General features: G+C 40.3%; 1 protein-coding gene across 3 annotated transcripts; it reads left to right on the plus strand.

The window, feature by feature from the left end:
• Window positions 1-59: 59 nt before the first annotated feature.
• Window positions 60-15461, plus strand: mterf3.S (mitochondrial transcription termination factor 3 S homeolog). 3 transcript variants are annotated; one of them, XM_018268538.2, is made up of 8 exons: window positions 60-199; window positions 3701-4168; window positions 5598-5750; window positions 7739-7928; window positions 9599-9746; window positions 12016-12087; window positions 13772-13933; window positions 15093-15461. In XM_018268538.2, exons 2-8 carry the CDS (start codon window positions 3832-3834, stop codon window positions 15285-15287), a joined length of 1257 nt encoding a protein of 418 aa, XP_018124027.1. In that variant the 5' UTR covers window positions 60-199; window positions 3701-3831; the 3' UTR covers window positions 15288-15461.
• The last annotated feature ends 2297 nt before the right edge of the window (window positions 15462-17758 follow it).

Consider the following 17758-nt stretch of genomic DNA (forward strand, 5'->3'; position numbering starts at 1 on the left):
CCGGACTCATCCACTCAAACGAGACGGCGGGGGGAGCAACTCTCTTCAGCGTCCCTCTTTTTGACTAAAGAAATGCGCCTTCCTCGCTTACCACGTAAATAAATCATTGAACACATGCTGAACTTGGCAACAATGAGTTATTAGCAAAACTCGGGCTTTTAACCATGTAGAATGACCCCCTCGGCGCTGCAGCGGAATGGTACGTTCCAGGAGGAAGTGCTTGCGTTAGTTACGCACGTGGGTCGGGACAGTGGATGTGATTTCCATTGCTGGGGGGTTTCGTTGCTAGATGGTATAATATGTGTTAATGCGCGACCTTTTCCACCAAATCCCATTTGCCTGGTGAGTACATGCTACACCTGTATATCAGTATGGACTAGTCTCCAGAGAATACATTGTACGGGCTTCTGTTATATCCAGAAACTGTAGCTGCCACACCAATCGTCTCTTTGCTTTTATTAATAAATGCTGCAGTGGGCCGATGAAAGCTAACAGCTGATTGGCTGGCGTATGTTGCTTCTGTGGTCATGTTGTAGTACAACTGCACTTCATTCGCACCAATGATCTTGCTATGGTCATACACAGAAAGATCCATTTGTTTAGATTGCCAGATAAGTGGAGCTGCCTTAGTATTTGGCTCTGGGTAGTGATGGACAAATAAATTCGCCAGACACGAATTCGCTGAGAATTTCCATGTTTCGCTGCAAGCTAATCAATTTGTGAAACTGCAGCGTCAATTTGCCGGGGAAACATCGAAAAAAAACCCCAAAAAACTGTTGCGCGTCAAAATTATTCAGACGCCCCTTGACTTTAATGCATTTGGACTAAATAGTCGCACGTATAAAAAAATGGCGCTCTCATTAAAATGGACGTGCGTCACAATTATTTTGACGCCCATTGACTTCAATGAATTTTTTGCCATTTCGCGAATCACTGACCAGCTCGTTCCTAGATAACCGGACAATGAGGGGCAGCTTAACAGCTGAATAAACATACATTTGAATGAGGTATGACAAATGTAATATTCTATGGAAGCTGATTTAGGGAAAATGTAACTGGCAATTCCCAGCATTTGCACTGCCTATTAACATGCTTCCTATTACAATTATTTGGCATTTAACCAAAATTGTTTCAACTGCTTTAAAGGGATTCTGTCATGATTTTTATGGTGTTTTTATTCCTAAATTACACTTTTCACACTGCAAATAATTCACTCTGCCATGTAAAATGTAATTCCTGAACCAGGTATATATTTGTTTTAGTTGTAATATTGGTGTGTAGGTTCATCTCAGGTCATTTTCCTGCTCATGTGCTTTTAGAAAGAGCCAGCACTTTAGGATGGAACTGCTTTCTGGCAGGCTGTTGTTTCTCCTACTCAATGTAACTGAATGTGTCTCAGTGGGACCTGGATTTTACTATTGAGTGCTGTTCTTAGATCTACCAGGCAGCTGTTATCTTGTGCTAGGGAGCTGCTATCTGGTTACCTTCCCATTGTTGTTGGGCTGTTGGGGGGAAAAGGGAGGGTTGTAGTACAGTAGTAAAGAGTGACTGAAGTTTATCAAAGCACATGTCACGTGACAGGGGGGCAGCTGAGAAATTGACAACATGTCTAGCCCCATGTCATATTTCAAAATTAAATATAAAAAAAATCATGAGTTTGCACTTTTAAAAAAACAGATTTCAGTGCAGAATTCTCCTGTAGCAGCGCTATTAATTGGTGCGTTTTGGAAACGTGAGAGTATCCCTTTAAAGGGCATGTAAAGCCAAAAATATAAAATCCCAAAGATGTTTAACAAAGTTACAAGATGGTGACCCCCTGTAGCCAACTTTGAAAGCATAAATGATTTGTTTGATTAGGCTTGTGGTGCAGTAAGTTCATGTTTATATTTAGTATACAAAATACAGCATTTCTAGCCTTATTCTATTTTAGACTTTACATGCCCTTTAAAGGAGACATATTGGATAAATGAAAAAACCCTAATTTTGTAGGCAATTATAAGTAATATATGGTGTTGCTTTTACATGGTGCTAAAAATTAATATTATCTTTAAAAATAGCCCCTTTATTGGAGCTCCCTATAGATGTACTCTGGTCCCTGTCTGTGTTTCAAATGAGGGGTGGGACACAGTAGAAGGGGGACAGCCAATCACAGCCCTGCAGTCACACAAGCACAGACAGGCTTCAGTTCTCTATCAGGTCCTGCTAGCTGCTGATTGGTTCCTGTCCTACAGTGCAGTGAGCTGAGTGCCGCCGGCTCCCCTGCACAGGTATTATTAGGGTTTTGCAGAAATATTCTGGGGAGGTATTATTAGGGTTTTTGCAGAAATATTCAATAAATCTGCCTGAAACACTACTTTTTTTAAGCACAATTCATCTGTATCTAAATGTGTATAATGCACTGGTACATTCTTATTCTTTGTAAAAATGCTTAAAGGAGACATTTTGTGCAAAGTGTATTTTTTTCCAGAAAATAGATTGGGTTAATTTACACCCCCTTGCCTCTTCATGGCAGCCTGAAACCTTGCATTTGTATCTAATAAAGGCAGTGTTTCATAATGCTGTTGAGCTCAGTAAAGCTAGCCGTGCATGAGCCGACAGTGCCTGCCATCTTGGATACTGCAGCTCCGTTCATTTTATAACTGACCTGTGTATGGGGCCAAAACATCTACCTGCTCTACCGATATCTGACCAAGGATTGGTCAAATACCTATTCAGTAGGTTTAAAAATCCCAGTGGACCACATCAGGCTGTTGATGTTTTGGGTGTGCATGGGCCTTTATTATGATCGATGGTTGGCCTGGATGCCAAATGATGAAATCATGTAAAGGCAAAATTGGGCAAAGATCTGTCAATGTATCACATTGTAAGAATTTTGAAAGTGGTGACCTGGCTTAAAGGAGAACTTAAGCCTAACTAAAGAAGTAGCTAGAAATGTTGTACATTATGTTTTGTGCTTCTGTACCAGCCCAAGGCAACCACAGCCCTTTAGCAGTAAAGATCTGTGTCTCCAAAGATGCCCTAGTAGCTCCCCATCTTCTTTTCTGCTGATTCACTGCACATGCTCTGTGCTGCTGTCACTTACTGAGCTTAGGGACCCACTCACAATATACAGTACACATAGAAATGTCACAATATAAGGCTGATTAGTAATTAATACAGATAATTACTACATGACAGCACAGAAACCAGTGCAAGTAGCATCAGAATTTAATAATCAGCCCTGTAGCATCAGCTTATATTACAGGGGAAGCTCATTTTCTGCTGGATAATTAGTGACGAGCCCTAAGCTTAGCTTCTCAACAGCCAATCAGAGCCCACTGAGCATGTGAGTGTCACAGACACTTTCCAAGATGGTGACCCCCTGTGACAAGTTTGAAGTCCTGGATCATTGCTGCTATTGACAAGCTGAAACTTTAGGCTGGTGCAATAAGTTTAGTATATAAAACATGGTAGTTTTAGCCATATTAATTTTTAGGGTTTTGTACTCTTTTAATGACTTGCTAATGTGAACAGAGTGGGCAGGGTGTATTACCCGAGTGTATTTTTATAAATTATACATATGTAAGTTACAATCATATGAACATAACCTCCAACTGTGTTGGATGTGTGTGTGTAGATATATCCAGTTCTGTTACTAGTAACCATTTTATTATAAAAACACATTTCTAATTTGTCAACCAATCTCTTGTATTTCTATTAGAAAATCTTCACAAGGACAGGGAACTATCTTGGCATTCAGATGATGACTGATGCTCTCGGCTGCCCTGCCTGACATGCCATATTGTTCGTGCATTGTTTTCCCTTGTTGAGTGATTGATAAAGGCAGGAAGAATGTTTCTGGTTGTGTGTCAGATCAGCAGAAGATTTTCCCTTTTAAACACCAGTAATTTTGCCCAATTTCCAAGAGGCTTGAGGCATTCTGCGGCCCTCAGTCAGAGATTTGAAAGGAAAAATGAAACGGTTGCACTGAGACAACTTCTAGGCCATTTATATGGTCCAGAAAGAACAACGTGGAGTTCTGTGATGCTGTTAAGAAGACACTTTGCTCATCTCAATACAGAAGATGATACAGCCGTAATGTCTTCAGAGCAGAACCTGCCATCTATCAAATTAGATCCCCAGGAGAATCAAGTATTACCCAGCACAAACTTGGATGCACTCAGCGAAGGTAGAAAAGCTTTGCTTAATTAGGATTTACTTTACCTTTAAAAGTATTTGTTTTCAACTAAAATATATACGGACACTTGGAAAGTCTGTGGACTGCTCACTTGTTACCTAAGGCTGGGGGCCAGAATGGAGCCTTTCACATGCTCTTTAAAGGAACAGTAAAACCAAAAAATAAAGTGTTTTAGAGGAATGACAATATAATGCAGTGTTGCCCTGCACTGGTACAACTGGTGTGTTTGCTTCAGAAACACTACTATAGTTTATTTAAATAAGCTGCTGTGTAGCTATGGGGGCAGCCATTCAAGCACAGGATACACAGTAGATAACAGATAAGTGCTGAGGAATCCCATTGTACACTACAGAGCTTATCTGTTATCTGCTGTGTATCCTTTGTCTTTTCTCCTTTTTCAGCTTTCAATGGCTGCCCCCGTGGCTACAGAGCAGCTTGTTTATATAAACTATTGGAGATTTTTTTTGAAGCAAACACACCAGTTGTATCAGTGCAGCACAACAGTACATTATATTTTCATTAGTTTAGGACAATTAAATTTTTTGGTATTACAGTTCCTTTAAGTTTTGAGATACTAGCTGCATGGAGCCAGCCCAGAAACAGTGGCGTTAATGAGCAGCATGGCCTTTAATATGAAAATACACAATATACTTTTAGCAGTTTGACCCATTAAAATGAATCTAATTGAAATACTGTGTTTCATGTTGAGCTGTGCCAAAAACACGTTACAATGGAGCCCAAAATACAAAGGAAAAACCCTGCATATACAATAGCCATGAATATCCTGTAAATCATATCCTTATAAACGGTGCTTAGTGATGTCATCAGTTATAATCTGTGCTCAGTGATGTCTTTTCTGAAACTTGTGTATTATAATTAGGGATGCACCGAATCCACTTTTTTGGATTCGGCCGAACCCCCAAATCCTTTGTGAAAGATTCGGCCGAATACTAATCCGAACCCTAATTTGCATATGCAAATTAGGGGTGGGAAGGGGAAAACAATTTTTACTTCCTTGTTTTGTGACAAAAAGTCACGCAATTTCCCTCCCGCCCCTTATTTGCATATGCAAATTAGGATACAGATTCGGTTCGGCCGGGCAGAAGGATTTGGCCAAATCCTGCTGAAAAAGGCCGAATCCTGGATTCGGTGCATCCCTAATTATAATAAATAATTGTAAAATATGAGGATATTATAAGTCAACCAGTCAAGAGTACCATGACCTGTATAAAAAGTGCGCCTGTATATGGTCATGAAATTCCTCTGGGACTTATAATATACACATTTTACAGTGGGGGGTAAATTATTCCATAAATAACATTATTTTCTGCTACAACATTGGCTTTAGATACTGCATTGCATGTAGGGTACATATGAGCTGAAACATAAATAAATCGACTAATTTGTTAATTTTGCTCAGACCTGGAAGGGGCCACTTTGCAGTCTCCACTGGAAGAAATCACAGAGAATGAAGCTGCCCAGATTGCCGCAGATCTTCCAATCCCCCCAGATTCCTTCACACTCCGGGACTATGTGGATCAGTCAGAGACTCTAAAGAAATTAGTGTTCCTGGGTAAGAGAGCAGCGTCTGTGTGCCAAGCTGTTTCACTTTACAGTTGGCTAGATTGTGAGCTCTGCTGTGAGAAGCACACGTGTGTGGGGGGTACTCAAACTGAGCGGTTTTATGCAAATTAAATATGGGTGTCTAACTAATTGTGGCCCTGGTCAGATAAACAGGGAACGTCTATAGGAGGAACAATTCCCTATGAGCTTGTATAGAGACACATCATGAATCTATGCCTACATAGTACCTTCTATAAGAAGTACAACTCTAATGTAGCATTTATAGGGATTCTATCATGGTTTTATGGTTTTTCTTTTTATTTCTAAATTACAATTTAAATTGCAAATAATTCAAATGTTATTCTTGAACCAACAAATGTATTTTTAACTGGTGTGCAGGCAGCCATCTCGGTGCATTGTGTCTGAGCTTTGAGAAGGAGCCAGCACTTCGGGATGGAACTGGTTTGAGAAGCTATTGTTTCTCCCCTTCGCTTTGTACTTCACTTTGTACAAGCCCTAGTGATAGACATGAGAAGAGCAGCCAAGCAGGAAAAAGCAGGGGTTTTCCACCTTAAAGGTGGCCATAGACGCAATGATCCTATTGTACGAATCGAGGATTCGTACGATTTTCGGACCGTGCGTGGAGAGTCCCGACATTTTTCGTCCGTCTGAGATTGGTCGTTTGGTCGATCGGACAGGTTTGATTTTGTCCGAACTGATCCCGGTGGAGCCCATTGCGCTCTCATCGTAATCTGATCGTTCGGCCATAGGGCCGAACGTTCAGTTTACCCCCGATATAGCCATGCCGGTTAGTGGCATATCGGGGAAAGATCGGCTCGTTTGGCAATGTCACCAAACAAGCGGATCTTTTTATCTATGGCCACCTTTAGCAATCTTTAAGCAGAGGTGTTCTATTGATAGGATGCCCATTGTTCTATTGATAGGCTGCTGGGTGTAAGGAGAGTGATATCACTCCAACTTGCAGTGTAGCAGTAAAGAGTGACTGAAGTTTAACAGAGCACAAGTCACGTGGTTGTGGGCACCTGGGAAATAGCCCCGTGCAAAACTTCAAAATTACATTTAAAAAAAGTTTGCTCCTTTAAAAAACATATTTCTGTACAGAATTCTGCTGGAGTATCAATATTAATTGATGCGTTTTGAAAAAAACATGTTTACAGTGACATTATCCCTTTAAGTGTATAGTAACACTTAGGGGTTACATGCTGCATCTAGTTTTGAAGCTTTGAGCAAGTGCAAGTACTAGACATACTGGGGTCAATTTTCTTTGATAATTATCATTTATATTGTGCTTAAATGTTACAGTGCTAGTCAGGCAGTAAAAAAGGTTCAGAGTGAAAATAAAAACTGGATAAATAAATTGGATGTGCAAAATAAAAAATGTGTCTAATATAGTTAGTTAGCCAAAAATGTAATGTATAAAGGCTGGAGTGACTGGATGTCTAATAAAACAGCCAGAACACTACTACCTGCTTTTCAGCTCTCTAACTCTGAGTTAGTCAGCGACTATAAGGGGGGCCACATGGGACATAACTGTTCAGTGAGTTTGTAATTGATCCTCGGCATTTAGCTCAGATTCAGAAACAACAGATATGACCCATGTGCCCCCTCAAGTCTCTGATTGGTTACTGCCTGGTAGTATTTACCCAGTTTTTATTTTTACACTGAACTATTCCTTTAATTACTATGATCAAGCACACACACACACACACCCCCATGGGATGAACTTATTCAGGCTCATTTACTATCCCCGGACGAATTTGCACCTGGGCAGTAACCCATAACAACCAATCAGTGATTAATCGTGTTTGGCCAGCTGCAGGTAGAATAATGGTACCAAATATTTGGTTTGTTGCCACAGTAAAAAAAAATTAGAGGTCATAGGCTATAAAACTGCACAAAATTATTTAATCATTTCTCTAAATGCAAAAAATCTGTTGGCCAACACTTTTATCTGGCTTTTATACTGTTTTACCTCAGGTGTTGATTTATCCAAGTTGGAGAAACGCCCCAATGTGGCTACATTACTGCTAAAGGTGGACTTTGAAAAGGATGTGACCCCAATTCTGCTGTTCCTGAAGGATGTGGGTGTAGAAGATGATCATCTGGGAGCATTTTTGACGAGAAATCCTTTCATTCTGAACGAGGATCTGGAAAATCTCCAGAAGAGGTATAGTGTTATCCGGAAACCCATTATCCAGAAAGCTCCGAATTATGGAAAGGCTGTCTCTCATAGGGGCAGATTCACAAAAGGGCAAATTGTCATCAGAGATACTTATTCAGTGCGAGCATTTCATAGCGAAGAATCAGTAGCGTTTATTTGTGCCCAGTGAACATTCGCTAGTAATCTTACGCTTAGGTCAATTTGACTAGGGGAGGCACATAAAAGTCGTATACACGTCTTTTTTTTTTTTAGAGATGTTGGTGTAAATGCTTGGAGTGGCCACTTTTTATTATAAATGTCCAAGGGAGCTTAATAAAGACATAAAAGTATCTCTTATGCCCTAGACATGAGCCCACCCTAAAATATATATGACATGCCCCTCAAATGTGTTAAAAAATAATCTTTAATAGTTCGGACTTTTGAAGGCAATCCCGCTTTAGAAATAGAAAAGTTGCCTGCGTTTTTTTTTTTTACAGTTTTTATGACTTTCCGGGGTACAGGACCACACTTCGCCTGGTCTGAGGTGGTGAAGGAAACTCTGGCGAAAGTCTAGTAAAATCCACAATTTGGTGAATATGCGGAGCAACGACGATTCGCCAGAGTGAAAAGTCGCATGGTGATAGAGTACGAACTCTAGCGACGGTCTCTTACGCTAGCGAATAGTGATGGGCGAATTTATTCGCCAGGTGCGAATTAGCGGCGAATTTGCGCGATTCGCCGCCAGCGAATAAATTCGCGAAACGCCCACGAAAATTTGTGGCAAAAACGGGCGCCGGCATCAAAAACGAGACGCCGGCGCGATTTCGCGAATTTCGCCGTTTCGCGAATTTTTCGGCGAAGCAAAAGGCGCAAATTCGCCCATCACTACTAGCGAATGGTCGTCTGCGCCGTTTAGTGAATTGGCGATGTCCCTGCGGATGTGATTTCAGGCAAAAAGGCGCTAGCCACTTCGCCCTTTAGAAAATCTGCCCCATAGACTCCATTTTATCCAAATAATCCAAATTTTTAAAAATAATTTCCTTTTCTCTGTAATAATAAAACCGTACCTTGTACTTGATCCCAACTAAGATATAATTAATCCTTTATTGGAAGCAAAACCAGCCTATTGGGTTTATTTAATGTTTACATGAATTTCTAACAGATTTAAGGTATGCCGATCCAAATTACAGAAAGACCTGTTATCCAGAAAACCCCAGGCATTCTGGATCGTAGGTCCCATGCCTGTGAACCAATGGGGGAGGGGCACATAATATGTCTAGGTTTCCTGGTTCTGTTTTTATTTTGGGTGGGTTATACTTCTTAAGTTCTTTCTGGAAAAACTGCAGTCCTGCCTTGCTTTATGGCAGGATTTTGCTGTTGAAATAAACTAACCAAAAGGGTAACTATAAACAACTTAGACTTCCATTCACTTCCAACTCACATTCATTTCAATTGTTCAGTGGTTTTAAAGTAATGTGTTAGAAGAAGCAAGAGGGCTTATTTGTGCTGCACTCTTTCAAGAAACCAAACTGGCAGAAAGGGGATGACAGATACTGCTTTCAATAGCAATTACATTTACAATATTTCATGAACGGATATGGGAAAGTGTCTTGGAATTAAAAGTTCACCTTCTTATGAAAAGTGGGAAATCCCGTAATTGCTTCCATTAGAGTGACAAGCCTTTCGCCACTTTACAGGGTCTCGTACCTGAGAAAGAAAGAATTCAACAAGGAAGCAGTCGCTCGAATGGTCGCCAAAGCCCCTTATCTGCTGAACTTCTCAGTGGAAAGGCTGGATAACCGTTTGGGATTTTTCCAAAGGGAACTGGGCCTAAGCACCGAAAAGGTAAGGTGCCAGTAGTTTCCTGTGTTTAATTGTTTAATGGGACATTTCAAGCAAAGTCCACGGACACTGATATCTGCATCCAAGGATGTCGCTGTGTATTCTGGCATGTAATTCACTAATGCTGCCTAAATACTGCACTCGAGTTTAAGGTTTGCGGAGCCCATGTTACTGATATTGTTTAAAGGGGTTGTTCACCTTTAAATGAACTTTAAGTATGATCTAGAGCAGTGATCCCCAACCAGTAGCTCGCGAGCAACATGTTGCTCTCCAACCCCTTGGATGTTGCTCCCAGTGGCATCAAAGCAGGTGCTTATTTTTGAATTCCAGGCTTGGAGGCAAGTTTTAGTTGCATAAAAACCAGTTGTACTGCCAAACAGAGCCTCAATGTAGGTTGACAATCCACATAGGGGCTACTAAATGACCAATCACAGCATTTATTTGGCACGCCAAGAACATTTTTCATGCTAGTGTTGCTCCCCAACTCCTTTTACTTCTGAATGTTGCTCATGGGTTCTAAAGGTTGGGGATCCCTGATCTAGAGTGAATTTGAGAAAATTTGCAATTGGTTTTAATTTTTTTCATTATTTGGAGTTATTTAGTGTTTTTTATTCAGCGGCTCTCCACTTTGCAATATCCGCAATCTGTTTTCTAGGAACCATATTACCCTAGCAATCATGCATTGATTGGAATTAGAGATAGGAATAGGAGAGGGCTGAATTGAAAGATGAGCAATAAAAATTAGCAAAAACAATACATCTGAAGCCTTACAGAACTTTTGTTTTTAGATGGGGTCAGTGACCACCATTTGAAAGCTGGGAAGAGTCAGAGGAAGAAGGCAAATAATTGAAAAGCAATAAAAAATAAAGACCAATTGAAAAGTTGCTTAGAATTGGTCATTGTTTTAAAAGTTAACTTAAAAGAGGACTAAAGCCTAACTAAAGAAGTAGCTAGAAATGTTGTACATGATGTTTGGGGCTTCTGTACCAGCCCAAGGCAACCACAGCCCTTTAGCAGTAAAGATCTGTGTCTCCAAAGATGCCCCAGTAGCTCCCCATCTTCTTTTCTGCTGATTCACTGCACATGCTCTGTGCTGCTGTCACTTACTGAGCTTAGGGACCCACTCACAATATACAGTACACATAGAATAGAAATGTCACAATATAAGGCTGATTAGTAATTAATACAGATAATTACTACATGGCAGCACAGAAATCAGTGCAATTAGCATCAGAATGTAATAATCAACTTATATTACAGGCCAACCTCATTTTCTGCTGGATAATTAGTGACGAGCCCTAAGCTTAGCTTCTCAACAGCTGCTCAGACCCCACTGAGCATGTGAGTGTCACAGACACTTTCCAAGATGGTGACCCCCTGTGACAAGTTTGAAGTCCTGGATCTTTGCTGCTATTGAGAAGCTGAAACTTTAGGCTGGTGCAATAAGTTCAGTATATAAAATGTCATTAATAGCCACATTCATTTTTAGGGTTTAGTTCTCCTTTAAAGGTGAACCTCCCCTATAAATAACAAGGAAAGGTGTTTTTTTTCTTTTTGGGCCAATCTCTGCTCCATGTACCTGCACTCAAGCAGAAGCTGGACTTTTCAGTGCAGATAAACAGAGATCTGGAAGGTAGAGGATCCACTTCTCTGAGCCTGCAAAAAAAAACACAGGCTGAGAGTAGCAGAGACAATGCTCCATGTGTCCTTGGCCTTAGAATCTGAAAGACAAAGTTTCTTCTCAATTGTGCAAACACACAACCCAAAGTAGCAAAGATTGCTTAGACCAGGGATCCCCAACCTTTTTTTTTCCCCTTGAGCCACATTTAAATGTAAAATAAGTTTGAGACAAACATAAGCATATGAAAAATTCTTGGGGTTGCCAAATATGAGCTGTAATGATTGGCTCTTTGAAAGTTCCTATGTGGACTGGAAGACTACAGGAGGCTCTACTTGACAGTACACCTGTGTTTTTATGCAACTAAAGCTTGTCTTTAAGCCAGGAATTAAAAAAAAAAAAAAAACACCTGCTTTGAGGCCATTGGAAGCAACAATCAAGGGGTTGGGGAGCAACATGTTCATGAGCCACTGGTTGGGGATCGCTGGCTTAGACCATAAGTAAGATGGCAGTACAGTGCTCACTACAGTAGTACCCTGGGCAGGTTCATCTTTCATTGAGGAAATGCATCAGCCCAGGCTCTGAGCCTTGTGATCACTAATGTGTGGACATATTCTGTTTGCATTCATGCCAAGTTATAATATCTTTCAACAGACAAGGGACCTGATTATTCGCCTCCCGAGGTTGATAACTGGAAGCCTTGAGCCTGTAAGAGAGAATCTGAAGGTAAGTCCATTCACTGCTGAAGGAAAGCCTAAAGGGAAAATATATCTTCCTTTATGTCATGAGCCTTCTCACTTGGGCTTGTGTAAAATGCTTGCATAAACACTTCTGAACTTCCCAGAAACAAGATAAAGAAATAAATATATAAAATGGTACACATATTGTCTGAAAAGCAGGAGCGACTTCATGTGAGGACCTGGTCTCTGCAGCACACGACTATCATGGGTTCCTTTCAGTATGTTAAATCAGGGATACCTGTGCTAAAAAATGAAAGTTCACGTAATGTTTATGCGGCTTTTCTACATAAGCCTAAACTAAATACACTCGTGTCAAAAAACACGGCCAATACACTAATTTCAATATTTTATTAACTACTTATATCTAGGGATGCAACGAATCCAGGATTCGGCTCGGGATTCAGCTAGGATTTGACCTTTTTCAGCAGGATTCAGATTCAGCCGAATCCTTCTGCCTGGCCAAACCAAACCCTCATTTGCATATGCAAATTAGGGGCAGGGAGGGAAATTGCCCAACTTTTTGTCGCAAAACAAGGAAGTAAAAAATGTTTTCCCCTTCCCACCCCTAATTTGCATATGGATTTGGTTTTGTATTCGGCCGAACCTTTTGTGAAGGATTCGGGGGTTTGGCGAATCCAAAATAGTGGATTCAGTCCTCTCTACTTAAATCCTGGATGTGGATTTAATAAAACAGGGAAAAGTCCTAAATTACAGTATCTAATAGGAAAAGTAAACTTTATTTGTAGTCTAAATATTGATTGTTTATAATATTAGTTGTGGTACAAAATATTAAAGGCATAGTAACACCAATTTTTTTTAAATTAATTACTTTTTTAATTTTTTTACTTAATTAATGTACTTCATACCCCCCCTCAAAACTGCTATATTAGTAGGTAAGACTCTCTTTGTTTTAATTTTGAGCTTGAATCTGACTTGCTGACTAGCAGAAAGGAGAAAAAAGGCGACGGCAACTTGCATTCCTCCGCACGCTGAACCAAAAGTCAGCTTTGCACTGATGACATAAAGCGCGAGGAAACTTCGGGCGACTTCGGAAAACAAAGTGCTCCAATCGTATCATCCCCCCGTCGATTTTCATTCTAGCCAGCGGGAAGGCAGTTTGGGGAGATTAGTCGCCCCGAAGAAGAGGAAATTTGTTACTGGGCGACTAATCTCCCCGAATCTTACTGTAGTTCTCTGCCCTAAATGTATGGTTTTTTTTTCCTTCAGACTGCTCTGGGGGTAATGTCTTAATCATAAATTTAAACTGCAGATGCTGAATAAAGCTTAGGTCATCAGTATGAAGCTGACTTATGGTTCAGCACACAGAGGAATACAAGCTGCTGTTGCCTTTTGCTATGGGACACTTTGCTAGTCAGATTAAAGCTCAAGATTTAAAAAAAAAAACAAAGAGATCGTAAGCCTTACCTACTACTATAGCAGTTTGGGGAGGGGGATTAAGTATTAAAAAATATTGGTGTTACTGGTCCTTTATCTTCATTTTACTTTTAGAAGTCACTTGAGCACCACCTTGTGACTGTTACATTGTTTTCACCTATGTACAGATGTCCGTTATCTGCGTGTCCTACCAGCAATGCTGTCGATTTCAGCTCCATTTGTCAAGTTCTGCTGTTGTTCATGTACTTGTGTTTTATTTTACTGTTTTCTTTAAGGTATGTGAAATTGAACTGGGATTCAAAAAAAATGAGATCCAGCACATTGCAACGAAAGTCCCTAAAATGTTATCAGCGAACAAGAAGAAATTAACAGAAACCTTTGATTATGTGCACAATATAATGGGAATCCCCCATCATCTCATCGTTAAATTCCCACAGGTATTGTGAGCTTTTGGGTTAATATGGATCATATAGTTTATAAGTGAGACCTCAACTTGAATATTGCATTCTGTTTAGGAAGGTCAGTCTACAGGAACAATATTAGTGTTTTATAGTCAAAAGTATAAGTTTCCGGAAACTCTCCAAAATTTCAATATGCAAACCCCAAAATAATATTTAGCCTAACTGAGACGCTTTAATTCTAACTTGAAAATGCATTGGTTAAACATTTACAATTGTTCCAAATGTAACTGCAATAAAAAAAAAAAAAACATTGTTTATCTATTCTTTCTGTGCTGCTGGTTCTGAGTCTTGAAACAATGTAACCTCAGCCAAGGCTCCCAGTTCCCACAGTGTCTTTGGGTCTCTGCTAACAGTCGCTGGCACATGATTTCAATAGTCAAAACCAGCAGTGAGCGTTTAGAATAGCAAAGTAATAAAAAGATTAGGGATGCACCAAATCCAGGATTCGGCTCGGTATTCGGCCATTTTCAGCAGGATTTGGCCGAAACCTTGTGCTTGGCCGAACGGAATCCGAATCCTTAAAGGATAATTGAACCCTTAATTTAAAAAACCCTACCCCCCAACCCTACATAGATCAGCCTCCCTGCCCCCAGCCTAGGTGTTACCCTGGGTAAATGCCCCTAACTTTTTACTTAGCCCTCGGTGCAGATTCAGGGCATCAGAATTCACGGGCGCCATCTTCTTCTCTTCGGTAATCTCCGAAATGAGATCGATGTATCGGTGCATGCGCAGCTGGAGCCATCTTCCGTTTCGCGACAACTGCGCATGCACAGAAAGTCCCGAATTGCCGAAGTGAAGGAAGAAGATCAGAAGATTGCCGAACTGCCGGAAGATGGCGCCCGTGAACTCAGATGCCCTGAATCTGGGGATTCGGTGCATCCCGAAAAAAGATTCCATTTACCAATAACTTCAAACCCACTGAAGTATACAGTGTATATAGGATTATATTTTGTTTTATTAGACCAACTTTTATGTTTTGGCTTATAAGCACAATTCGTTTTAATAAAGATTAGAGAAATGAGAGCGAGAGAGGGTTAATCAGATGGAGGGAAACGTCATGCAGTGGAACATGGATTGCATTGGTGCAGCTTGGGCAGTTCTATCAAGTAACTGATTTGTTTCATTTTCTCTGCAGGTCTTTAATTCAAAGCTGTTAAAAATTAAGGAGAGACATCTGTTCCTCAAGTTTTTGGGAAGAGCTGTATATGATCCTACAAAGCCAAATTATGTCTCCTTAGACAAACTAACATCTTCTCCTGATGAGATCTTCTGTGTGGAATTTGCCAAGGCATCGGTGCAAGATTATGAGCAGTTCCTGAAAACGCTTTGAATAACAAGTGTACGAGAACTGTGTTTTATGAGCTGCAATTAGGCGCCTGTGTATAGTGTCTTTGCACACATGGAGAGTAGCTTTATATTTTTTATGCATTAAAGGATATGTTTTACAGGCAGTTCTGTAACACTGTAATATGTGAATTTGAATATTAAAAAACAAATATATATACAAATAAGATCCTTGTCTTGGTTTTAATTAATAATATCCTCATGGATATGTGAGATATTTGTAGCAGCCAAAAAGCTTACACTAGATACACTTGAATTCTCCTTATTGGCATTTAAGGTATAATTCATGCAATGCCCCTACTACTGTCAGCTCAGTGTTCTCTTTGTGCTCATAATTTTATCTGACTTCTAATAAAAGAGTGAAAGTACATTTTATGTTAAAGGGCATACTTATGAACAGCAGGGGGAGCCCCCACCTTACTTCCCAGCCATGCAGAACTCAAGCAGCTTTGTTTATGACGATCCCTAAGCAGCCCAGACCACACTGAGCATGTGCACAGTCTTAGTCTTGCAAAGATGTATAACAAAGTTACAAGATGGTGACCCCCTGTAGCCAACTTTGAAAGCATAAATTATTTGTTTGATAAGGCTTGTGGTGCAGTAAGTTCATGTTTATATTTAGTATACAAAATACAGCATTTCTAGCCTTATTCTATTTTAGACTTTACATGCCATTTATGTTGAAATTCTTGCTATGCTCTGTAGGATGCTTCCTGCTTAGTCTGTGGCAGGGGCTCTTCCCTAGCATTAGTTACACCCCTAGTTGAAGCCAAGCTATTCCTGGGGGCACATTTATCAAGGGTCAAAATTCGACCAATCAAACTTTATCGACCCGTAAACTCAAATCAAATTTGAAAACTCCTCTAATTTTGAAAAATCAGTTTGAATTTAAAAACCTAATTCGAGTTGTTTCTCCAAACAAAAACTCATATGTCAGGAAGGCTGCAAATAACTCCAAATTGATCCCAGGACATCTTCCATAGGCTAAAACAGCAATTTGGCAGGTTTAAGGTGGCGAATAGTTGGATTTGTTTTCTTAAAGGGCCAGTGTATGATAAATTTCAAAAATTTAATTTTTAAAATAACTCAAATAAAATTTTAACAATTCCCTAGTCGAATTTGACAGTTTTGGCAATAAAAAAATTAGAATTCGAATTTTCACTTCAAAACTTGATAAATCTGCCCCATACTGTTTTGGTACAGAGAGAGTTTTTGTACCGTTCTTATAATAACATGAAAAACATATAAAGTTGCTTGATCAACACACATCATGGTATAAACTCCACACGGTGATCTTTACTAGTTACCTCTGGTCACAGACTTTATGGGCTAGAGACCCTCCCACTACCACAACCCATAGCAAGAGTTAAACTGGCAGTACATCTGAAGATCTGCTCGTATGACCAGGTGAGTGAATCTATGCCCAATATCGCCACGTGGATGCTGGGCCATATCCGGCTGATCTGATCACTTGGCACTCAGACCAACGACTGAAGCTTAACAGAGGCCGATGAAGTCGGGGGGGGGAGGGACTGGTGTGGACCTGACTGGATTTTTAAACATGCTGGATAGATCACTTGCAGATTTTTGTCCATATATCTGTCGGAGAGGAAGTTGAGGAGGGCCCAAACACTAGCAGATAAGCTGACAATTGGTCAGAAAACATAGGGGAGAGTAAATTACACATATATATGATGTCCGATCTTCACTCCTCACACTGAACTACAACTCTCAGTTCTGTAAGCTTATGGAAGGAGGCAGCCTGGCCATCTCTATGCAGGAAAAAGCTAATAACAACACGGTATAAAACACCATTTAATTTGTATTAACCTTGTGTAAGGGGCTAAACTCCACGGGAGATTTTGTACATCCTACAAGTCAGATGTAGACGCATGGTTTCAAATCGTGTAAACTGTGTGTGTGTGTAAACTACACTAAACATCTGCCATCAGACAGAACGCAGCATCTTCATCTGACAAGGTATAAAACAAATAGTGTGGAAAATACTTTTTTTCTCATTGAAATACATTGACTGTCTGACAGGCCCGGATTTGTGGAGAGACCACCAAGGCCCAGGCCTAGAGCGGCAGGATTTTAGGGGGCGGCATACTGCTCAACCATGCGCATACTATAGTTTTTTTTAATTTCCTGTGAGCCAATCCCCATTGCTCCAGTCCCGGTAATGAAAATTTAAGCAAATAAAAGGGAGGGCACTGGGGCGATGAACGACAGCGGGCCTAGGGATGCCCTCTATGTAAATCCGGCCCTGCTGTCTGATATAAACACATGAACAAATGACAAAATCAGAGATCACATTACAGCTATGGGGGGTCAGATCGGTGGTGCGTGGCAACTAGGGTTGCCATCTGGCTGGTAAAAATGATGCCTGATGCCAATGTTATTAATAGCAAAAAACGGAAAAAATATAGTAAGTCCTGTATTTTTTTTTTTCAGAAA

Source organism: Xenopus laevis, chromosome 6S (assembly GCF_017654675.1).
Source record: "Xenopus laevis strain J_2021 chromosome 6S, Xenopus_laevis_v10.1, whole genome shotgun sequence".
Taxonomy (NCBI): Eukaryota; Metazoa; Chordata; class Amphibia; order Anura; family Pipidae; genus Xenopus; species Xenopus laevis.

What these genes read in the sequence shown, in the direction of transcription:
- mterf3.S (XM_018268538.2), top strand. Translation starts at nt 3,832, where the DNA reads ATGTTTCTGGTTGTGTGTCAGATCAGCAGAAGATTTTCCCTTTTAAAC. An exon ending in CTTGGATGCACTCAGCGAAG is followed by an intron (nt 4,169 to 5,597) that starts GTAGAAAAGCTT and finishes AATTTTGCTCAG; the next exon opens with ACCTGGAAGGGGCCACTTTG. An exon ending in AAAGAAATTAGTGTTCCTGG is followed by an intron (nt 5,751 to 7,738) that starts GTAAGAGAGCAG and finishes GTTTTACCTCAG; the next exon opens with GTGTTGATTTATCCAAGTTG.